We start from the raw sequence: 25,105 nt of genomic DNA, 5'->3' as shown, positions 1-25,105 counted from the left end.
GATGAGAAGAGGACTGCGTTAAATAACATTGGCATTGTGAGGCAAAACAGAACAAATTTAGGATGTGACACAATTCAGGTTGCTTGGGTAACTGTAACTGGAATTGTAATGGGTAATGATAACACTGTCTTCTTACAATCACGTTACAGAGCGAAAACTCCATTAGCACACAGTGTGGATCCTGCTCATGAAGATGGCAGCTACTGGGTGTTGCACCAATGGCTCCATGCTTTAGAGCAGCAACTTATCCAAATTCTCAAAGTGAGCACAGAACTGTTGTCTCTGTGAACATTTCTTGGATATACATGGAATCATAACTTTTTTGAGCAGTTCAAAGTTTTACTAAGGTCAGTTTTCATGCTTTATCCCTACCCAGAGATTTCTTTCTGCTGTCCTAACAGATACAGGCTTAGATACGATAAATTTGGTTCTTCAGTTTTCCTGCTCTTGCAGGCTACGGTTGCATTATATGCAATTGCATGGGTTGTATGGAGCAGTATATGAATTCAGCTGGCCCCATCATCTTTGGGGTAGGAAGTGTTTCAGTGCAGGAGAAATGGTCTTCCGTAGTCATGCAACCTGATTTATTGGGCCAAATGTTGTTCTGACTTGCCATATGCCATCTGACATCAGGTGCATTAAATGGAGCAAGAGACAGGACAGAACTGGCTCCTCACCATCAGGAAGAGATGCAATTAAGGCAAACGAGATCTAGCCCTTCCCTGGTTGATCATAAGCCTAATTAAAGTAGCAGAACAGTCCGATCAGGAATGTATTTGTATGCCATGGTATTCTTTTTTTTAAAAAAAAAAAAACATGGGCATTCTCTTTTTGGGTGGCATATATTACATTGATAATAGGTCTAAAGTATGCTACATGTTTTGGAAGCTGGAGCTGTTCCTCCATTACAGGTTATTCCATCTGCCATATAAAAAGAAACACAGAATTAGAGATACAGTCATAAATGTCCTTCTCAGCCATTTACAGGAGTTTTTTAGCACTTTTAAGTTATCTAGTGATCAATGTTGGTCATACCCATAGCACCCATATCTAGGGCTGCCTGCTGTGCAAAGTAATCGTACAAGTATGGCTGCTCGTAAAACATGTTTTAGAGTTAGTAGGAACCTCCCTCACGTAGACACCTTAGTCAGGAAATAATTCTTCAGAATTTTTCCAAATCATAGCTAAAGCACTTATTTTGATATTTTAAGTTAATTACTATGAATTAAACTGAGATAAGTTTAATTCATAGACAGCTCTAATAATTTATAAACTGTGTCATTTGAGGAATGTCCACCCCATGAGCTGCTGGGATTTGGGTCCATTCTGGAAAAAAAAAGGACACTTCAGATGCAGTGTCTGTGGAGTGCAGGCACCAAGTTCTGGTGGATGTTTGCTCAGACACTTGGGAGACCCCAGGAGAGCCTTCTGCTTCCACCTTTCTGAGAGTCAAACAAATCCTTGGGCTATCAAACAAACTTTCACCCAATGCCCACTGCAGCTGGTGGATTTCAGTGCTACCCAGGCTGACCCCACAGAAGAAGAAAAATGGATTCAACCAAAATAAATTCATACTAGGTACAACTGCTTGCTTCTAGGTAGCACCTAATCTGGGCTAGAAATGGAATGAACTGTAACTCTTTAAGGGTTCTCACTAGGAGCATATTAACTTTACTTAACTCCTGCTTCATGACCTGGGGGACAGAACATTGGCCAATGCCCCTGTTTACAAAGGGATGTCTTCCTGCTCTTTCCCAGGAACATACGTATACCACAAAGGACTTCTGCTGTCCCCAGATGCATGGGCTCTCATGCTGAATGTAGTCTCACTAGTTTCTCAAGCACTAGCTCCTGGGCATTTGAGCAGGTGACCTTTTTGACAGCCTGTCATGGTGTCAAGTTTGAAGACAAGGTGTCTTCAACCTTGCCAGTGGAGCAAGACTGAGGAAACTTGTTCTGGGGATCTGACTCTTTGTCATGTCAGCAAAGCTTGCTGCAGATCTGGGAAAGTATCAGATAAATATGTTTTAGAGTTAGGAATGAAAAGCTAAGTATCGTTTCTCACCTTTTTTTGCAGCCATCTTCTCTTCCTCTTTTTTCTTCTCTTCTTCTAGAGCTTTCATTTTTGCATCATACTCATCAGCACGGGTCTTCCACTCGTTTCTGTTGTTCAGCAGCCCATCAAGCATAGGCTGAATTTCCTCATGGAAACGGGAAAATTCCTAACCAAAACACACCCATCAGTGCAACACAGTGCATAGGCAGTGCTTGTCCATTATAGCCCAGGATGGACCCTGACACCTCACCTCCCAGGCTGGCTCATACAGGGAAAGAATTAATGGCACAAAGGGGGACTGTGCTGCAATGCCACAGTGAGGGGCAGTTGTTGTCTCCTCTACCTGTCCCTCTCCCCATGAAAGGTGTTGCTTCACTGGGGCTAACTCACCTGGGATTTGAACCCCTGTTGAGAAGGTTGGGGTATGGAAGGGTGCGCTTTGCTTACCTTATAGACAAATGTGCACACAAAGTCGATGAAACCCACTTGAAGTTTTGGAAGCTCAGCAGCTTTCCTCCGGTCCATCATGGGCTGTGGGAGGACACAAGTCCACCTTGATTTGTGAGAACTTTTCATTGAAAAACACACCTCTATTTACTCCTCAAAACTGCCTTGTTGTGTCAGCCTGGCAGTTCTACTATGCTGTCCATAAAAGCTGTCCATCACAGCCCCTTCCTCTGCTGCAGAGGATTCAAGTGGGTTCATATCCTTTTTTCTTAGCAGAAATTTTAGCAGAATTTTTAGACAGGTCTTTCAGTGTCTATGGATGGGGAGGAGGACAGACAGTTTTCCCCTTGCACCTCTCAACCAGGTATCTGAGGGAAGGTTCATGTTATAAAGTGTTGAAGAGGTTTTTAATTTTCTAAAACATAACAGAACATGAAATTATATTCTTAGAAGGCCTTGTTACTTACTGTATTGTTTGTGATGCCTCTGTGGGTAGAGGGGGTGTATGAAAGTCTAAAGAAAACCCAAACCACACAGGTAGAGGCCTCATCAAGGAATTACTCTTGGTTCTTTCAATGCCAAATTTAGGTATTTGTTATTATAGCAGGAAAAAATATGTGAAGAAACAGCTTTAGTACCCACTTTCCAATGGTTTTTGGCAGGCATGGTGATTTTAGAAAGACTCACAGTGCTCTGAGAGCAACATTTCTTGTAGTAAGTCTCTGCTGAGACTTGCTGTCTGAACTGAACTGTCTGGCTCTCTCATTGTACTTACAATAGGCTGTTGCTGAAGGACGCTTATTTCTAAGTCTCCTTGCTCCCAGAACTCAGCTGCTACCAGGAGAGCTACCTACATTGCCAATGAAGGAAAAAGAAAAGTTAGCGATGACTTGCGCTTCAGTTCTCAACCATGAAGCAACTCTCACTTATAGCCCCTCTGTCACTTCATGTCCAGCCCCAGCCCCAGCCTTTCTCCTGGGAAGGGCAGCAGTGGCAATGGGATTGCACCTGTGTAGTGACAGCTCAACAAACTTATTGCACTGGAGCTCATTAGTCCACTGCTCATCTATTAAGAAATGTTTCGAACGTGTCCCCCTCAAGAATTTGCCTCTTGGTCACAGCTGTGCCTGCCTATTATGATTTTCTCAGTTGTCCTTTCTCCATGCTGAACAGGAAGGTGGGTTTTGTTTCTTTTATCCTCCTTTATACTTTAATGTTTCTTACTTAGCAATTGCTCGAGTACATTTCAGGAAGGAATTCCCAAGAGAAACCAAACAACTGAGAAAACAGCAAGTATTGCTATAAAAAAAACAGCCCATATATTATGTGAAAAAAACCTCGCTATAACACAAGAAGCTAAATACTTGGGGTTTTTCTTTTATTTTTTTGTAATCATGAATTTTCTACAGAATTCACAGCTTTAAAGATTAGTTTAGCCATCAAAACTGTGGTTATTCTAAAGTCCTTTTGCTAGTTTTGGTAGGACACTTTGATTCAGCTTCTAGGCAGCTGTCCTGGTTTCATTCAGGCTAGAGTTAGTTTTCTTCCTAGTAGCTGCTGTGTTTTGGAATTAGTATGAGAATGATGTTGATAACACATATTGTTTTAGTTGTTGCTAAGTAATATGTATACAAATTTTTCAGCTTCCCATAGAAGCTGAGAGGGAGCATAGACAGGACAAACTGGCAAGAAGAATATCCCTTACCATAGACAATATGCTCAGTACATAAATGGGGGTTGGCCGTTGGCCTGGGATCTGTGATTGCTGCTCAGTACAGGCTGGGCAACCAATCATCAGGCAGTGAGTGTCTTGTGTTATATCACTTTATTTTGTATATTCTTTTACCATTATTATTTTTTTTTTCTTCCATTACTGTTCTATTAAACTGTCTTTATCTCAACCCATGAGTTGGTTGGTTTTTTTTCTACTCAGGGGGAGGGGAGTGAGTGAATGGCTGCATGGTCCTAGTTGCCAGCTGGGGTTAAACTCTGACAGCACCTTAGGAAATTACATTACTTTAAAGTATAAGCTAGAGAAATCTAACAGTATATCAAGCACCTGACCTTACTCTGGACTTCCCAAGGCTTTGTGATTGCTGACAAATCACAGGCAGTCATCATCATGGCCCTAAAAACAGGAAAGAAATTAGCTTCTTTTCTACAGCCTGCATCCTACCTCTTCCAGGCTCAGGATGCTCATGCCCCAACACTGCATCAGGTATCCCCAAGTCCCTGCTGAAGTGATAGTTAAAGAAAGATGGGTTGCTGTAACAGCCTTGGCTCCTACTGGGACATTCATCAAGGACTGCTCTCTTGATTAAAATGGATTTGTACTAGTGAATGGCTTGCTTCTGGCATTAGGATGTTTGCTGCTTTAGTCACTGCTGGGCTAAACTTGGCTTTGGAGTAACATCTTTGACTCCCTCATGGAGGTGCAGCAGTGCAGACTGCAGAGAGACTGTGGGTGCACTTCATTGCCCGTGCAAAGTGCCCTGCAAAGAGTCTGTCCAGTCACAACAACAGCATTGTACAACTCAGATTGGTTGCCACTGGAAAGACCAACCAATGGATTGGATTTCTTTAGATCTGACATTGCAGCCTGCCTCTGTGGCCTACAGGGTGGTCTGGTAGGAGTATAAGACCAGAAGGGATCCTGCATCTTGTTAGGAGTATATGACCAGAATAACACTCCAAAACCAGTCACTTATCTGGATGAAGAAGCACTTTAAGCTTTTTTTCCCCTGATTTTCCCTGCTTCTCCACAAGATCAGATTTGAGTGGATGGTAATGTATCACATGTTGATGATTTTGCACTAAGCACAGCACAAGGCATGTTCTGGGAGATCTCACCTGGTGACCACATCACTAACCTTTCCAGAGCTGATTACTCACATGACAACCTCTTTCTTTGTTGTCTCCAGAGACAAGTATTCAGTCCAGGCAGTCATGTTATCGTATGTCTTGGACTCATCAACAATCTTCTGAAACATTGTTCTCTTTCTTTGAAGGGGGAAAAAAACAAACAAACAAACAAAAAGCTCCAAAACAAGGAAACAAAAGTGTTAAAAAAACCCGGCTGATGCTGGTATTGATAACCCTTCCAAGAAGGGTTTCCAGTGGTTGCTGTTCTGGCATTTAGGTCCTCAAGGAAGCCCCCAACAAAATCAAGGATCATCATCTGCTTCTCTTAAGTAGGGGAAACTATTGTAAATGACTCAGAAAGAAGTATAGAGGTGAGAAATGAGCAGGAACTTTAAAATATGAGCTACTACAAGTTATGTCAGCTGAGAAATGCTTCCAGCTTTGTTGGCAGCAAAAGAAGGCTTTTTCCTGGAATGTTAAGCAAGCTGCAGAAACCTAGAGCTGGCTGGAGCTTTATAAAGCTCCTGGCTTTTATATAAAAGCTCCTAGCTTTTATATAAAACTACCTGGCTTTATATACTTAGTCTCACCTTGTTAACCTTATTTGCGTACCTAAATATATGTAGCATTTCTGGGAATGGGGTTATACACAATACACCCATGTTTTGAGTGGTGTGAAATCTGGAAAAATCTGCTGTTTCAATGCTTGCAGAGAAGACATCTAGGCCAGATCCACAAAGCAACTTGCTTACATGTTCTATTTTTATAATTTTGCCTGGGTCTGATCTCAACCAAGCCTTCACTTGCAGACCATGGACCAAGGAGGGCAAAGACTGGCTTGTTCCCACCTGTTAAGGAAGTGATAGTATCTGCTCCTATATAGCCACCCTATCTCCGGATTAAGAGGGCTTCGTATTGCACCCTCTCTCATATTCCTCTTTTGTGGACTGTTTATACTTCACATAATTATTCTTCAGTGCAAAACACAGAAGCAGTCTCTGGTCTCAGCACTGTATTTTGAAAGCACGTTTTGAAAACTCCTTAGAATCATAGAATCATAGAATTGCTGAGGTTGGAAAGGACCTTTAAGATCATCAAGTCCAACCATTAATCTACCCTGACAAAAACCACTTCTAAACCATGTCCCTAAGTACCGCATCTACCCTTTTTTTAAATGCCTCCAGGGATGGTGAATCCACCACCTCCCTGGGCAGCCTATTCCAATGTTTAATAACCCTTTCAGTGAAAAAGTGTTTCCTAATATTCAATCTAAACCTCCCCTGATATAACTTAAACCCATTTCCTCTTGTCCTATCACTTGTCACCAGGGAGAAGAGGTCAACCCCCCACCTCTCTACAACCTCCTTTCAGGTAGTTGTAGAGGGTGATAAGGTCTCCCCTCTGCCTCCTCTTCTCCAGGCTAAACAACCCCAGTTCCCTCAGTAGTTCCTCATAAGATTTGTCCTCCAGACCCCTCACCAGCTTTGTAGCCCTTCTCTGGACATGCTCCAACACCTCAATGTCCTTCTTGTAGTGAGGGGCCCAAAACTGAACGCAGTACTCGAGGTGGGGCCTCACCAGTGCTGAGTACAGGGGGATGATCACTTCCCTAGCCATGCTCACCACACCATTCCTAATACAGGCCAGGATGCTGTTGGCCTTGTTGGCCACCTGGGCACACTGCTGGCTCATATTCAGCTGGCTGTCCATCAACACCCCCAGGTCCTTTTCTGCCAGGCAGCTTTCCAGCCACTCAGCCCCAATCCTGTAGTGCTGCATGGGGTTGTTGTGACCCAAGTGCAGGACCTGGCACTTGGCCTTGTTGAACCTCATACCATTGGCCTCGGCCCATCGGTCCAGTCTGTCCAGATCCCTCTGCAGAGCCAACCTACCGCCAAGCAGATCAACATGCCTGCCTAGTTTACTGTCATCTGCAAACTTAATGAGGGTGCATACGATCCCCTTATCCAGGTCATTGATAAAGATATTAAAGAGAATCGGCCCCAGTACAGAGCCCTGGGGGACACCACTTGTGACTGGACACCTTGCTAATTAGGAAGTCATATGGTGTTGAATTCTTGCCTTATGTCCCAGGAAGTCAGCGCATGCTGCTCCAAGATATTTGTCATTTTTGGCTTTTGGCTGAAATAGACTGTGAACCATGTATTCACCTGCAATGGACCACTTGTTATTTGGGTTGTGCTGCTCTCCCAGAGAGTTTAATGTAGCACTGGCCAGGCCATTCATGAGTACTCTTAGTGCTGAAGTGCTAAGTAAAAAAAATAAATCAGACATCTCTTTCTGTTAGGGGATAATATAGCACTGCCTTGTTGGAAATACAAGATTAAAAAGTCACGTATGTGATCTAATGAGTAAAAGCTCAAAGTTCTTTTGAATGATTTGAGTTGTCCCCACCAGGTCTGATGTCAGAATTAAAGGCAGCCTTCCAGAAGCAGCGTCTGTGAAGGGGATTGCTGCACAGAGGGGTTCTCAGAGCAAAGCATCACATTTTGCCTTTGTAAAGTACCAGCTGCTTTCTGCCCTTCGCACACCGTGTACGTGACCAACTTACTTGAAGTAGAGTGCCAGGTCTGTTGCTATAATGGCAATTTCCATCAGGTGAATCATGTGCTCATGCTGTCTGCGGTTGAGGTTCTGACATATATTCAGCGACTGAAAAGCAAAGCAAAGGAAGCACTGTGTTATTGTGAGTTACTGGCCATCAAATGTGCTCACTTTTTTTTTTTTTTTAACTAGTTTCAGCTTGCTCCCCTAAGATGCAAGGGTTGTGAGCCCCATTCACCATATGTCGGTGCCTAGTCTCCCCTTTTTTTCACTGAACAGGGTCAGTGTCCTGAAGCTTGTTACACAGCGTGTGCCCAAACCCTATTCCCTGGCACCAGTGTGCATTTGCCTGAAATTAAAAGTTAGCTGGTGGAATGTGTCAGCCTTGGCCCTGTCAGAGGCACTACAGGAGGACAATCCTATATTTAACATATTCCTATGGGGATAACAATATAGCTTCTGAAGAAAGCAAGTCACGCATTTAGGAAGCCTGTAAGTTTTGGCCCTGGGTGAGCATAGAGTACTCAGGAAGTAAGGCAGCTGCAGCTCCTAGGTATCCAAACCAGAGAAAGGTCTTGTGCTGACAGCTCTGTTGTTGCAGAAATCTTCCCCGAAAGTAAATTATTCATGTTCTTACATTACAGTTCATTACCAACCTCTTCAGAGAGCAAGAATTTCCCAAATTCCAAGTGATGTCTCTCTAAAATTGAGGATCCATGAAGCTTAGCTAAAGGATTTTGAGACCTGGTTGTGTAAAGGAAAAATTAAAGCTGTTACTGCAGCACTTGAAAATAAAAAAAAGTGTCTCATTTTATATTTAATTTTGTCACACACACAAGTTCAACTAATTTTAAAAGTCTTAAGAGTAATTTTTTTAATTCCTAATGACTTCAGTCGAGTAAAAGACTTCTGGACACTGCTTATAACTATTTGGACACTGTATAAAACAGTTTTCCAACTACAAACTTCACCCAAAATGTTTTTTTATGACTGGGCTGTCATTACTCAGCACAGTAAGCTTGTTTAATTCTTGAATAAGGAACAGCAAAACAGCAGTCCTTGGACACTTTCCTAGCTGAAAAGCAAGACCCTCTCATATCTGAAACACCAGCCAGCTTCACTTACATTTTCCAAAGCTCCAGAAAACAGTAAGACAGTATAGCCAGCAAGCATTGCAGAAGTGCTGCGATCTGACACTACTTTAACTGGTCAATGAAATCATGCAACTGTTCTTCTGTAGCTAGTAACTACCTACTGAGAGCAGCACCCTCATACTCATAGGTGCTTTGTTTCTGCAGGTGGTGAGGGCAGTGCCATGTATGGTGCTTTCTCCATAGATACCTTCCAGCAAAAAGTAGGCTGCTTATGTCCAGGATGCTCCTGATGGCATCCTGAGTCTCCTATGATGCTCAGGTTACTAAATGTCTGCACTGCACTTCCACCCTGTAATGCGTAGAGTCTTGCTTTAACCAAAGAAGTTTTGCTAGGAGGTAAAGAAAGCCCCAGAGAGCACCACAACATTTCGGTTTCCCCAGTGGCCAAAACATAAGCCCAAGCGCTGTAGCAAGCTGAAAAGTGAGGTTATTTGCAAAAGATGGTTATCCCTGTGTATAAAACACAGTTGTAGTGGAATTTGTTGTGATCACAGCCTGATCCCACTCCACACGAGAGCAACAGCAAATAGTTTGAAGTGGCAGGAAAGTGCTTACTTCATTTGGTAAAGGTTGTTGGTCCCCCTGTGGTCAATATCATGGCACAGAGCAGCAGTTACCATTGCAAGGGCTTCGAGGTCTGTGTAGTAACGCTTCAGTTTGCCAGTCTGTAGGGTGAGAATTTGCATGTTGTCTGTTAGTATGTCTTACAGGAAAAGGTACTAAGCTGTGACTGCTCTGTGCTGGGGATCTCCTAATTGAAACAATCCAGGAGAACTGAAAATACCTGTGAAGCTAAATGCAATACGCAGTACAGAGGTTAAAATGGGGAAGCAGCTGGAAATTAAATGTTTCAGACTCAGGTGGGCATGTGTGTTGTGCTTATGTGCTCTAGGCCCACCTGCAATGTTGGCTACGTAGTGCTATAGCAGCCTCATGCCCTAGGGACACCTGGGTTCTCATAAGCATCCCTCCAGTCACTGGACACAAAGCACTTTGCAAAGGGGGTCTGCATCTTTCTGGGCAATGAGGTCAATGAGGTCTCCAAGCTGGATTGCCCAAAGGATTGTCTGGGGGTGGTAGGTGTAATTCTGCTGCCAGCTGTGTGGGCCATACCAGCTGCACTGGGTCCTAGTCCTAGTCCATGCCTGATGTGGAGCAGCAGTCTGACACCCTTTTTTTCCTGTTGGGGCACTTCTTGCCCTGAAAACCTGTGAGAAATGGCACTTTCCACATTCACACTAGTGATAGACTGAGACCTGTGCCTGTCCTGCCTGGAAATGGAGAGCATGAAGTTGTCCCCATCCCAACCAGCTAATTTGAGTCTGGCTATTACTGTCAGGAACTATTGAAGGAAGGGAAGTTCTGTAGTCTTTTTCCTGTTCCCTGCAGAAGGATTTAATCTGGAGGCTGTTCAACACTATGCACATCCGTACCTATGAGAATTAAAGCCATTCATTGGGCAGTATTGGCTGCGGCTTGAACTATAATGCAAGGACTGTAACTTAAGGCAAATTAACAGGACCCGTGCTAGGAGTAACACTTATCTTACACCAGGATTCAAAGGGAGCCCTGTATAGCTCCAGGGTGCAACAGAAGACGTCCTGTAAATAAAGCCATGCCACAGAATTAACTGGGGTGGTGTTACCTTACCATCAGGAGTGTGAACATGGTCTGCGCAACGTTGAAGCCATGGCGCCAGTTGTGGTAAGTTATCTTACGGTAGCCTTTGCTAACAGAGTACACAAACCTTACCAGAACCTGCAAAATTGGGGAAGAGGATGTTAGTTTGTGAGATGAAGCTGCTGCCCGTTGCTCTTGCAATAAAGACCACATATAGAAGTCATGGATGAAGTTCTGACCAGCTTTACAGAGGTGGCCCCAGAAAGGAATCAGAAGCTATAATATCATCAGGCTTTCCTGACAGTGTTGTTATAGTAAAGCCTAGCAGAGAGCTAAAGGGGACACTAAAATATAGCTCCCAGCTTTCTAATTTTTTTTTTTTTTTAAGAAAAATAAAATCACAAAGTTGCCTGTGTGGGAAAGAAGAAACAGCAATGTCTAGAATAAAAGAGATTTCATCCTACTGTTTGTGAATTTATTGAATTTCTGTGTTCCTCTGTATTGTCTCTTGTAAGATTTGTCCCTCCCATGTCATGTGATTTACTCATACTGATATGTCTCTTCAAGAGATATGGCTCCATAGACATAGATATGGGTGGTGTTTATATCACCTAAAAATTTACAATATTACAAAATATTACAAACTGATTTTTCCCTCTGCATTCTACTTCTTCACACATCCTACATCTTGTAGCTATGTAAGTTTTCTCATTAGAGAGCAAATTATTCATGGATGAACATTCATTTTTTAAAATCTCAACTGCTCAGAGTAGCAGGAAAGAATTACCTGTATCAGGGGTTAGTTGTTCGAGAGTAGATATTTTGAATACTTTTTAACATTGATATGCTGTAAGTAGGAAGCCCAGAAGTAAACCCCGTTCAGAGCACCTACTTCACAGCCTGCCTTTCCAGCCTGAAAACTGCAGTTACCTCCAGATCCCACTAGATGGAAATAAACCTCACATGATGTGCTGAGAAACCCCTTGGGGAGCAGCAGAGCTCCTGAAATGCCGGTTTCACAACTCCTACAGGGGCTTGAACTGTGGAAAAGCCGCGAACTTCCACATCAGGGGCTATGGGGTTCTTGTTCCCACAGGGTCACACCAATTCTGTTGCCAGCAGTCACAAAGTTGGTACCAACTGCACCAAATGAAGGCATGTCCGTATTTGCAGGGGGAAGAAAAGCAGAGGGACTTGCCAGTGTGGGTTTCAGCCTATGTTGGCTGAAAGCTATAGAGTACATGCTATAGCAAATGAAACATGCACACAAGTATGCAGTTGCCTGTGTTGCTCCTGGAAACTGTGCTTTTACACAGCGGCTCCAGGTGGCATTAGACACAGCAAGTGCAAGCAATTTTTTCCATGGAGTAGTCCTCATTTATGTAGACCTGACAGCAAACCGACAGCAGTAGCAGAGTGCAGAGCAGAAGAGGCCAGCTTCATGCTCCAAACCCACGAATAGCAACTGGGGGCTTTGAGAGGGGGGTCCCTGCCCTCTGTGGGGGGAGGGGGCTCAGGACACGTGCCCCTCTCCCTTCAAGACCCGTGAACCCAGACCTCTGGCCACTCCATGAGCTGCGCAGGGCATGCACAGGGACCTCAGCCCCACAGCAAGTCTACTGGCCATCCAAGAAAAGAGTCCCTGTGTGTTGCCAGCTCCTACCTCCTGTGGGATCTGGAACTTTTTCACCACGCCGAGCTCATAGTACATCTGAATGCCACACTTCACCAGTTCTAGCTCGGTGCAGTCAAAATCAGAGAACCTGAACTCATAGATTTCAAACTTGGTGGGCCCAGGGAGTTCTTCTTTCTGTAAGAGAGGTGGGACAGTTTGTTGCAGTGCTATGTACATCATCCCTAGAACGACCTGGAATGGGTTTTGCTTAATAAAAAATTATCAATCTGATACTGCTGGTCACTTTTCCTTTTTTGACTATAACACATAAATAGATTGAAATGCAGCTTTTCACAGTAACCACATTAGTGGGGGAAAGAGGCATGGCATTTTTGGTCAAGTGCAAGAAATATTGCTTGTTTTCTGTTAAGCACTTTTCTTGTTGATTTTATATAGTTTGAAGAGTCAAAAAGTCTTACAAGGGAAGTCTTATAGCCCTCCATATTTACTCCAAAGCACAAAATGCATGACAAGTCAAGGTGGATATTGTGTTTTCCAGATGAACTTTGAACCCCTTGAGATAAAGTGGCAGAGAACAGGTAGTCCCTGGGAGCTGCAGAAGACATTCACTGTCACCTGGTAGTAATAACCTCAAAATCCCACAGCAGAGGAGGGCAGAGTATACTTTGCCTTCACCCTTCACCAGGTACCCTGTCGATGTGTACCAGTGTGCCAACACTGGGAACTCTTCCCTGGATCCACCCAGGCAATATTTGTTTGCCAGGGCTGTCCATTCCAGTCGTATATTGCTCTTACCAGGATGCTTGCCAGCTCCTCTTCCTCACACTCACTCGGCTCCTTCCCCAGCTTTTCTCGTGTTGGCTGCAAAGAGCATGGACATGTTAAACTGACAACTGAACCCTGCTGGACTTTGCACTGTGCAGCTTTGGGGCAACCTAGGGCAGCTTTCATACGCAAATTGTGTTTTCTTCCTGGACCTTATCTGTTTCTGGTCTTTCAACCCATTTTTCCTGGCAAAAATGTCCTCCTTCTCCTTGATTTTGGTTCACGTTTCCCAAACTTGCAAATGCCCCCCCCCGAGAAAGTGTCCTGGGTGAGTTTTCTATCTTCACACCCTCTGCACTAAGGAGGTTTTGGGGAATAAATCAGCCTCTCTTTCACCCCTATAGCCCTGCCCTGAGTAGCACCTGCGTGAGCCCACCTCCAGGGCTGGCTTTGCTGGGGAAATTAGAAAGGACACAGCGTGGCAGTGTGTTGAGGTGCAGAGCAGACCACAGAATCAAACCAAAGATTTGTTCTGCCACTGGGCAAGAACTGGGGCCCCAGGTGCTGCCTCCACACCGTGGTGGCTGGAAGCATTTCTATGGGATGGGAGACCTGTGTCTGTGCTGTAGGTCATTGGCCAGGGCAGTACACTTGGGGGTGTGCTGCACATTGCGAGGCATTACCAGAATTTCCTGGATTTCGTCTTTGTCACATTTCACATGGTAGAGCACCATATCCTGAGCAATGTCCTTCCGGTTCTCCAGCTTGTTCATCTTATCATATGTGTCGGTGTTGAGTACAGACCAACCCAGGAACTGTGTCAAGGACTTGGTGAGGGGAAAAGAGGGAAATGGTGAAATAACTAAAATATCTGCTCCTCAAAGACACAGAAATATAACACTGCATGACATATTTTTAGAGAAACACAAGCTCCACTTTGGCCACAAGCCTAGCAATGGGCAACAGTGTGTTCGCTCCAAATCACTGCTTGCTCCTCAGCATAGCAGCTCCCCAGCTGTTGAATCTGCTTAAGCCTCCAGAGCATCCATGCTGTGGAGGTTTGAAGACCCCCTGTCCAGTTCAGCATGTGGAAAGCTATTTCTGTGTTGTTGCAAGTGTCTCCATGCCTGTGGAAAGGCTGGTGTCACAATGGTGACAGCAGGTCAGGAACCCTCGTATCAAGGGAGAGCAAGGTGGTCTCATCACCTTTCACATATGTTTACTCACACCCTGTTTGTTCTCAACTTGTGTGCTGTCCAGTAGCCAATTCAAACTGATTTTTTTTTCCCCCAGTCTTTTTTTTTGATAAGAAAAGTCTGTTTCAGGAAACATTCTGATTGATAACAGATGCCAAGAGCTGAATGCCTATATCGGATTGAAACTAGCATGGAAGCATTTCTAAGCAGCAAGGTCTTTAATTACAGCCGCTGTTGGTAGATTCAATAGCTGGCCACCTTTCGTATCTTAGCCACATGGGCAATTTCTGTGTAGTGTCTTGAGGGGGCTACCCAGCCAGTGTGAGCCAGCTGTCATGTATGTGAATACAGGTCAGAATGGTCCTGTTAATACATCGCAGCTGCTCATGGCTAGGTGTCTAATCCAAGAATGCTGAAAGAACATGATGTAAACACAGCTGGCTTTCCAAGACTGAAAAACCCCAGTAGTTCATATAGTTGCTTTCAAAGCTTTCAAGCTGATGCATAACACCTCTATAAGCAATAAAGAAACTAACTTAGCGCAAAACACTGGGGGATGTTTTGCAGGTGTACAATGAGCAATTGCAACCTCTCTCAATCATATGAAATACTTCTGGGCACAGCAAGAAACTATACCTCCATGAGGGTCTCATCCTGTTCATCAAATGGTTTCCCATCTTTTCTGTTATAAAATGTGACAACACCAACAATTTCTTCCTTTTTGTTGACTATTGGCATGGACAGAACATTTTTGATAGTCCATCCTGATTCATCTAGAGGACCTTCCTTGAAGCAACAGTAAGCAGAAAGACATCATGTACTTAATGTGTTTTCTAAATACATCAGCACTCCCATTTTACATCAAGACTACAGGCTACAGGAATATTTATATGCCTAATATTGACTCTAAATTACATTTCTGCAAACAAAGTAGAATCCTTGATGGGACTGGAATTTTTCACAGTACCTGAAATTTAAACATCTCATCTGCAGCAGCATTCATAATGTTGCAAATCTAGGGGATCACACACAAAAAAAAAGTTTTACAATATGGGCAATGAGAAGTTTAAATTCAAAAGCAAAAAAAAATGAATTGATGAAAAGCAGCATTAGTATGACTTAATCTCATAAAGCCTTGAAGAAGCCTAAGTTAAATACTTACAAATCCACTTTCAGCCACATAGGTTGGCAGTCCAGTAACCAGCGCCCAGTGATCCGGGGTAGGATTTCTGCATGAAAGAAAAATGCATAAGGGAAATTAAGGATATATGTTTACCAAAGAATGACCACGGAGCTGAAATGTATCCACCTGACTGCACAATCCACTTTTACATATTTCACCCACAGTTACTAAACAGTCCTGTTACTTTCAAAGGACCCGTGTGTGCAAGCAAAAATTTTTTACATAACTGAATACTTTTCCTTCAAGTATTTAATACAGAATAACTCATAAAATATCATTGTCTGCAGAGACTTAAGAAAAGTAATTCCTGGGAGTGGGGACCATGTTTCAGACCTTCAGCAAAGAGAAAGAGAAAAGAAAGTTCCTGGCCAAGAGTGTCTGCCAGCCTGAACTTTTGAACACTGCTGTACCTAAGCAATAGGGGCCTTTCTTGCAGCACTTACACCAATGAAAAGTGTGACCAGACCTGGGCAAAACTCCTGTTATGTCACATTTGTCCAAGGTGCCCAAGGCTCCTCTGAAAAATTCAGCGGCAAGAAGAGAGGGTGGTTTTCAGAAAGAGGGAGTTTCAGTGTGGTGTCAAGAGAGGAGGAAAGACTGGAGGTAGCCTTGAGGTGGGATCAGTGACTGGAGAATAAGAGAGAAACAAGGAAGCTGGAGAACAGGCAGGAAAGCTGGAGTGACCATGAGAGGTCTAGAGGGTAGCAGAGGGGTGAGAGGCAGGACTGGGACAGTGAGTGCTTCAACACAAGGCACCCTGGATGGGCTCACCCAGTCACACAGGGATGGCACCAAGGAAGAATGATGCCTAGCCTGGCAAGGAGAGTGGCAGAACTGCAGGCAGTCAAGACAATTCACTTCTGCATCTAAGAAGAATCACTGGTTGCAGTGACTTTTGGAGTCTGACTTCCAATCCAGGTTCCCAATGCCCTGGAGGAAACCTTTGTCCCACAGAAAGGTGAGTTGAAGCACCAACTTGTATTCTGGGTCTCTTAGTTTTCAATCAGTCCTTTGCAAACTCCTCATGAATGTCTTTAAATCATGGGGAACCCTGGTTTTAGCTGCACTCTGTGTCAGTACCTAGCATACAGAAACTGGGCACTTACGGAATGACTTTAATGTCTTCTTTTCCATGTAATATATAATCAATGACCTTGTAAAAGACTATTTCCTGCAAATAAAAAGAAGCATGGTATTAAAATTAGTGGTGAGGCAATCCCACCAAACAGGAGAGAGTTTAAGAAATCTGGTTCTCACGTACCCTACCATCTGGGGTGCGAGGTCCTGAGTAGGGGGGAACTTCTCCCAGCAGGACTGGCCACAGGTCAAAAAATTCCTGGTTTTAAAATGAAAGAAGTATTTTTAGAGTAGAAAAGTGCATTCTGCCTTAAGCCTCAAAGTAACCACTACTCTACCATGCTCGTTTTGGTACTGTGTAAACAACGCATGAAATAATAAGACTAGTTCAATACTAGGCAGCAGAGTGGTATATCTAAATCAGGAAGTGTCAGCTGCATTATAAGTCTGTATATAGTCACATACTGCCTATACGCAAGATGCTGCTTCATTCAATGAACAGCATAAACTGCATTCACAGAACAAACAGCTATGTCAGTAATTTAAGTGTTCTTTATGTGACCATAGGGCTGATCTACTACTTGCTAGCTTGCTGAAGTGAAAGAGGTTATTTTTTGCTTTTCTTAGTCTACATTATAATGCTGATCAAAGTGTCTTTAGCACAGTAATGATCTTTTAATACACCTCCTCACAAGACAGTGTGCCATAAAGGCTCTGGCAACATGGTGGAGACCAAAGTTCAGTCAGCCTGACTATGGAATAAAGTAGGGATCCTATAACATGCTGTGTAACCCCCACATAAAGCTTGACAAAGGTGCAAACAATAAGACGAAATCAGAACTGCAGAAGTAACTTAACTTCTGACAGCTTATTTTCTTGAAGCCAAATTTCACCTAAAAGCCTTGGTAACATGCACATGGATGAGCCCCTGAGGAAAGTGGCTGCTTTGTTGCTGGGGGTTTCCACAGGTATCTCACTGCACTTCTGATATCCATAGACTTCCCTCTCTTTTCTTTATCCCAGGCTCTTCATTTGCACAATGGAATAAAAAAATGCCAACCAAAGCAGGAATAATAATGACTCAAAGCTAGCTTGCACTTTGGCTGCCCCAGTAAAACTTATCTCCACACATCACCCCTCAGCGGATAGCAGCAATGCAGAAACATGTACAACACACATGTGAACACTCACCTTCTGTTTCGTCATGTCCAAGAGACCTACCGAGTACCGGTCGCAGTTCAGGTATGCTCTCACTGTGTAAAAAGCCTTGTGGAACTGCCTCTCAATGTCTGTCAGTTCCTCAAAAACCTTATTAGCTGACCACAACAGTACCTGCAGGACAAAATTCAAATATAAACATAGCCTCTCCTTGAAAGCTGGGCTTCCCAAACGTTTTTGGAGTAACAAGGAAATGACTCGGTTTTAATACTACAGTTCCTAAAAAGTGCAATAGCAACCTATGCTGCGAAACGTAAAACTGTTGCTTATTCACACAGGGAATTACTAGGGAACGATACACTCTGAGGAAGAGTTAGGTCATCGTGGAGTCCTATGTAAGAGTCCAGTCATACAAACATAGAGGAAAAAAGTAGTAGTGCCAGATAAAGAAATGGCCCCACTTATATTTTATACCCATAATTAGAATCTTGCATCCAAAACCAGTTAATACCAAAAGTGTTGCAAATTCTGAAGGCTGGCATTGCAAATATCCAAATTAACACTTTCCTCAAAGGCTTTGCACAGCTGCTTTGTGCATGCATCAGCCTATGATCTTTTTCTCCATCCTGTACCCTGCAGATGTACGCTTAAGAAAGCTGTTCCTATTAGGCTCTTTCATTTGCAAAAACAGAGCAGTGAATTGGGCAATTATTTCTGGTGAAACAAGAAGAGTCTTTGCGGGCCTAACAGAGAACTTATTTTTCTGTGAAATGGTACGGAAACCATCTATGCAATTGCCTAGCTTAGCTGAGTGTGTGTGCTTTGCTTTCTGAGCCCAGGAGACACGAGCAACAGTGCTTCAGAAGCACTGAGAGTTGCTACCTGAAGCTGACTGGACCTGCACTTTGAACAAGAAGTACTATTCCATGGCCACAATCAGGAAAAGTGTGTCTCACCTCTTCACTGGGCACTAGTAGATATTTTTGACAATTCTGAGTTGCATCGGTCTCTGTTTCTAATCCGTAAATTGGGACAACTCTGCCACTCCTATAAAGTCTGAGGTGTGCAGTGTCACTATCCTCAGATAGGACAGTGGTGTTGTCACACAAACCATTAGAGGAAAATGAGCAATGGGGTGTTTTTTTGCATTTTACAGCATGCGTTAAGTAATGCTGAAAGCCACAAGCCCAATGAGGAAGACTGAAAGAAACACCTGAAGATTGGCCAGTTCATGGAATGATGCAAAGAGTTGGGCAAAATGTGTTATATGGTCTTCTAATAAGACTCTTACACAGTATCTGAGCACAAGTGGACTGAATTGTCTTTGCACAAGCCATTTTACTTACAGTATCCTACAGTCTTTGCAGTTGGGATTTGCAATATTAAAATCCCAGACCACCTTTGAGAATGTCATTTGTTCACTCTGTGCTTTTAAGTCTAACACAATGAACAAAATGAACTCTTGCACAGACCTTTAGATCTAGATGGCAAGAGGTCTGACAGTTGAACTATTTGTAGAACTAGCAGTGTGTCTTGCATCTCACTCTTGCTTTCCTCCCTTTCTGCAGGACTTACTGATGCTGCAGTGATATATGAACACAGGACTCCTGGGTGCAGCCCCAGGACAGAGCACCCTGCAGGAGACATTAAGCCTTCCACCTCTTGGGTCTCCACTTTTTGTCTTCTAGCCCCTTCCTTACTTCCCCCAGTGCTACTGCTAAGCCCTCAAGAGGAACAAAGATTTGCTAGTTCTACTTTAATCAAATTACTCAACATTGCTAGATGGCTGTATCCCTTGACCATTGTTCATGTTTCTGATTACTGAAAAAATTAGACAAAATACACGAGATAATGAATTAGTAAGTGCAAGTGCTGTCCCAAAGCTTCTAAAATAAACTTTCATTCTGCATGCTTTTTGCTGAAACGGGTGTTTATCCCCCACAGGAACACCCACTGGAGACAAAAGCATGGCTGCCATGAAGCATAAATGCAATGCATGTCCGCTTCAATGACAACCAGCTGTCTGCTGCAGAAAGTGATTGCATGGATTCACATCCATCCCAATAAACTTCAGAGTCCTTGCATAACCAAGGTCATGGAAAAGAATGGAGCTGAATTATTTCAATTCAGAATACCCTAAAACCCTCATCTACATTCATTTCTACCCATGGAGGCCAATATAACTGGCATGTGAGAATCATTTTACTGGCACTAAGAAGAATTCAACAGCAGTTTTTAATAAGCAGATAAGGAAAAAATACCACATTCTTAATTGTTTTGGGAAATCTCTTGATGCTGTTGCCTGAAGTTGTTAAATGCTCCTAGAGTGTTTCATAGTCTGAGCTCAATAAAACATCTGCAGCTCAGCCCTGCCAAAGCTGGTGCCACTGCATCAGCTCCTACTTTTGCCAACAGCAGCAGGAAGAGAGACTAATGAAGGACTCCGGGGAAGAAGCAGTATCCAAAAGCAGATAAGGGCACCTTTCTCTTACCGCTCTTCAGGTGCAAATCTTTGAAGCAGATCAGCTACACCTTTGAAATCAGAAGAATGTACTCATTTGATTTTGAGATACAGCCCAATCTGCATTTTCACTCTTACCTGGCCTCTTCGAGTCTCACAATTGTGAAGATAACTCAAGTGATAAATTTTCAAGTTCAAGGAGGCAAAATTCAGGTACTTCAGAAAAAGCTGAAAAGGCAAACAATGAGATTGAATTGAATGCAGTAGCAGCCTCGTGTATACTGGATTTCATAACACCCATTTAGCAACGTCATGGTAATTCTCCCGGATAAATGCTTTGCTTTGCACTGGTGTGAGATGAGGCTTATCCCACTGTAACTTTCCTGAAAGATTTCTGAGATAAGCATCCTCATAATAAGCCTCTTCTGTTAGAGGGTGAGTCCCCTGTAGGAAAATTCGCACCAGTGGAGCTTCACTAAAGCAGACATCCCTAGTGTAAAAGAGCCTGTGTTACATGGCAAAAGCAACAGCTGCTTGATAGAAACTGAGCTACTGACCACTTACTGTTTCATCAGAGCTGGTGAAGTATGGGCCGTTCAGCTTATTAATAGCCAAAATGACAGCAACTAAATCTTTGCCATTCAAGATGGGTGTCGCAAGGATGCTTTTTGTAGTGTAGTCGGTGAGCTCATCAACAAATGGACTGAACTGGGCACACTGTTCAATAGAGAATTTACAAATTAAGCATTTTCCACAATGTCTGCGGTTTTAAAACAAAGTTAAAACACAGCCTCTCAAAATAAGCTGTCTAAAGAAAGTTTTGCTTAGTAAATTATTGAGGAAGAGAAATGAATTAGCAGAAAATTGGACAATGTACAGGTGATAATGCTAATATCAAGAGAATTGGCTGTGGTTTCTGACTGCAACACGCACACTTTTTCACTTTTTGCAAAGATCTTGCAAATCATAGGCTTTAACATGTCAAACTCTGTCAGAACAAGGAGGGTCTCTACTGGTCATTCTCAGATCACTGACATCCTTCATAGTACCTCCTCCATCTTTCCCTCTGACTTCTCATTGACACTGTGAGGAGGTGGGTACAGCCAGTTAGCATGCAGCACTGCATATAGTTTATACAGTTTCTAAACAAGTGCTGTCTGGTACAGCCACTGGAAATTTCCCTTATCCTTGTTTTAATTCTGCTTTTGCTTTTGACCTGAAGCTGCTGTCAGTTTGTAGCCTCGATGAAGCCATCTACCCCTCATTTCTCTTCAAAATGTTGTCCCAGGCACTTCCTTCCATGTTGCTGAGCCTTTGTGCATGGGATGGTAGATGGTAGGGAAGGTATCCCACCAGAGGATGCCGCTGGCACCAGCCATGTGTGGTTCCTGGTACTGTCCCCCTGCCCCTGAGAGTGATGCCCCAGCTTCTTCCCCAGGGGCATTTTGGCAGCAGTTGCTCTGTACAAATAGCACCACAGTGGATTGGGCTGCCCAGGGAGTCACCCATGAGGGGATCGCCATTCAAACCACTGGGAGAGTGCTAGGTCATGCTGTAGGGGCAGCACAAAGGGAGCTTGTCCAGTTGTTACTTATGTGAATGTCACAGTCCTCCATCCCAAAAGAAAACAAAGCAGAGAAACAGCAGTGCAGGGAAGGCTGATAGCTCATCACCTCATCTACACAGGGCCTTACTGACACCATCATCATCTGCCAATAAGGGAGTGCAGGGACCCAAGATCTTCTCCCTGCCTACAAGTCCTTCTAGTTGGGTTAGCAAAAGCCCCACAGCTCTGATCATATTCAGAGGCTGCATTAGAAAGAATAATCACTCCCTAATCATCTTCTCTCCAGACCTCCCTCACTGCTGGCCTTGTCTGACTATTGGGGTAGACCAAGCATTTAGTCTCTGTGTCTCCTTCAAAGGAATTGCCTTAAGGCAATGCCTGAAAACACTAGAGTCAAAGTGCAGCACTTGGCTCACAGCACTGAAATCCTTCCATATTCTTGGAGAAATGTCTGAAGCCAGAGAGCTTTAAAAACGTTCAAGGCCCATATTCAACACCCCCCCCCCCCAAAAAAAAAAAAAAAAATGGTTGCAAACCCAAATCAGTGTCTCAGCATGTTCTGTGGAGGACAAGGAAGTTTTTGCTGAAGCATTTGGGTATGCTTGTAATGAGGAACAAATGGATGGATAAACAGATGGTCTCATTGTAACTAGCAAACAATAGATGGAGTAATCCCAAATGCCATATTTGGGTCACATGGATTTTAGTTTTATACCTATGATTAGAACAAGCGGATTGTTATTGTTGCCATTTAGGTTTACATGATTCAACCCAGGAGTATGGGGTTAAATATTGTCATGAAGGCATAAAAATAAAACTCTGAAATTCCTTCTATCCCTCCTGGTATTGAAGTGTACAGTGTTTGCTGAAAGGGGTTTTTTGGTCGAAATTTTTCTCTTGCTGCTTCTGATGAAGATCACTGCAGTTAACCCACCTGCCCTAAGGTCCGTCCTCTCCAGTTTATAAAAATGCCTCTAAATGCCTTTGGCCCAAGCTTCATCAGACAGCAAACATTTTCAAATGTCATTTGTGGTGGAAAACCCTTTCTGGACTCACTGTAAAGGATTTCTCTCTCTTTGCCAATTAGTCATGGAATATAAACATGTATGGAAAATACCCTGTGCATTCAGTGCAGATCTGACTGTACCTTACTCGCTCTTCTCTGCTGGACTATATATGAATTTTATTTTAATTTTTTTAATTAGACAGGCAAGGTGTGACAGTGCGCTTGTTTGCAGGCATTAACAACTAGTGTGATTGACATGCTGAACTTCACCTCACTCGATAAATGAAATTGGAAGCAACTTACAGACTTGTTACTGGTTCTCTGGTTTCCACAACACAGCTAGAGGTTTAACCAAGAACCTAGTTGCCCTGCTACCTCTTGACGCCTTTGTACTAGTAAGCAGATGAGCCTTCCTTCTACCAAGTGAATGAATAAATGGCAAACCTACCTCACTGACATCCTTGATGTTCATGGTTTTCTTGGTCTGTGCAACGTAGCCCACAATGCCTATGTCCAACGGATAGACAATCTCGCAGTCTGGAGAGACCAGGCATTCCTCTAGAGTGCTTCCCTCTTGGATGTTGAAAAGCCTTGTTGCCAGTTCAGGTGTGCCGTTTCTCTGCCTGTACATGAAAAGACTACAGCGGTCAGCATGAATAAGGGACCGGATTCTTCGCAAGGTCTTGAAAACAACTTTCTCCATGTTGATGCTTTCTTGCATGTCTTGGATCAACTCAAAAAGGATTTCGCTCTCATTGCTATCCCAGGACTCTGTTCTTAGTTTCTTCTCAAAGTACTGCTTGGCAAAAGCAGGGTTGCCATCAAGAAACTTCTCCACGTCGTCTTCACTAATGTTCATTGTGAATGCCCTGGGTCTTGTGGTAGGTAGTAGTCCAAAAATGTAGTCTATGCAAACAGCACTCTAATTTCTGATGTAGTTCCTAAATTTTTGTAATAGAAGATGTTGCTTCTAGAATGACCAAGGGTGAGGTAACACTGCAAAGAGAGCTTGTCATCAGGAAGAGGTATTCCTTTATAGTGCTGAAGGTGAGTCTGTGGGAGGACAGATCTTCTCAACCAAACAGATTAGATGACCTCTACAAGAGCTTTGGGTCAACTTTCTTCTTCTTAATCTAAACACAAACAAAAATTGAATACTCAAAATATCTGAAAACACTCTCCTTTCTCTTGATAAGCAGAACACTTACTGAAACAATTATATTGAGGCAGCAGCAACAGCAAAGAACTGCATCTCCTAACATTGAAATAAGCTCTTTAAAGTCTAATTAAATATATACTGCTTGGGCCTAATCCTTGGTTAACAAGGTGAGCATCTTATTATTTCTGCTCTCCCAGCTCCCTGAAGTAGTAAGAAGTCTGTTCACGAAAAACCACAGTGGTCATAACAAAAATAGTGAGGTAGTGCTGCTCTTTCTGGGCTCCCTCCACTATTGCGTGGTTCTTTATCTGCTGCTGTAAGGGCTGTTCTCAAATGGAAACATCAATCCTGAATGCTTTAGTCCAGGATTTGAACTGAATTTGCAAGGTCTGTGGCCTTTTCTTCTTGCTAGTAAGAACCAGGAGAGGAAAATATGCCTCTAAGTGGCATTCCTTCAGGAGGGAATCTGTAGAGTTTCAGGTTGGGGTGGCTGAGTTGAAATACTCTGAGGAATCATGGGATGCTCTGCAGACCGAAAAAAAAAAAAAAAAAACAAAACCCAAACAAACAAACAAAAAATAAAACAACAGAAAATCCCACCCAGGAAGGTAGAAAAGTTTCTCTCATCGCTATCAGTGGAGAAACAGTGCATTCAGGGTGGGAATTATGGCTGTGATGGACAGAAGCTGTTTCACACCAATGAAGCCACCATGTACAGGTGAGGTTCAGCATCATGCTGGGAGGCAAAATGGCACAGAGGCCATTAGTCTACAGGGGAATAAAAAATGCACAGGGGGTTTTGTCAGTGAGTAACAGGGGTAAGTCCCATCCACCACACTGCTGGAAGATAATCAAGGCTCACCTGCACAAGAAGTAAAGGTCTAGGCTGCTGGGAAAGAAGTTTTAAACCAAAAGAGGGTAGATTTAGATTAGATATTAGGAAGATATTCTTTGCTGTGAGGGTGCTGAGACACTGGAACATGTTGCCCAGAGAAGTTGTCCAGTCCCTGGAACTGTTCAAGGCCAGGTGGAGCTTTGAGAAACCTGGTCTAGCAGGAGGTGTCCCTGCCTATGGCAGGGGATTTGGAACTACATGATCCTCAAAGTCCCTTCCAACCTAAACCGTTCTACGATTCTATGAGTATAGGGGAAAGGAGTTAAAAGACAAATCCTTTCAGAAGATTCCAGGTAAA

General features: G+C 43.3%; 1 protein-coding gene across 1 annotated transcript; it reads right to left on the bottom strand.

Moving 5' to 3' along the window:
* Positions 1 to 758: 758 nt before the first annotated feature.
* PDE6B (phosphodiesterase 6B) lies at positions 759 to 23,612 on the bottom strand (the record flags this gene model as incomplete). The annotated part of the gene is made up of 22 exons (XM_082497744.1): positions 759 to 921; positions 2,066 to 2,222; positions 2,504 to 2,587; positions 3,279 to 3,353; positions 4,568 to 4,631; positions 5,396 to 5,503; positions 7,938 to 8,038; positions 8,587 to 8,674; positions 9,640 to 9,749; positions 10,735 to 10,842; positions 12,368 to 12,514; positions 13,136 to 13,201; positions 13,789 to 13,932; positions 14,938 to 15,087; positions 15,269 to 15,316; positions 15,464 to 15,530; positions 16,591 to 16,655; positions 16,746 to 16,820; positions 17,753 to 17,893; positions 20,319 to 20,408; positions 20,745 to 20,897; positions 23,202 to 23,612. The coding sequence occupies 22 exons, from the start codon at positions 23,610 to 23,612 to the stop codon at positions 863 to 865; spliced, it is 2,511 nt and encodes an 836-aa protein (XP_082353870.1). The 3' UTR covers positions 759 to 862.
* Between the last annotated feature and the right edge of the window lie 1,493 nt (positions 23,613 to 25,105).

This window comes from Vanellus vanellus, assembly GCF_965231255.1.
Source record: "Vanellus vanellus genome assembly, chromosome: Z".
Taxonomy (NCBI): domain Eukaryota; kingdom Metazoa; phylum Chordata; class Aves; order Charadriiformes; family Charadriidae; genus Vanellus; species Vanellus vanellus.
This window is presented reverse-complemented; position numbering and strand designations above follow the sequence as displayed.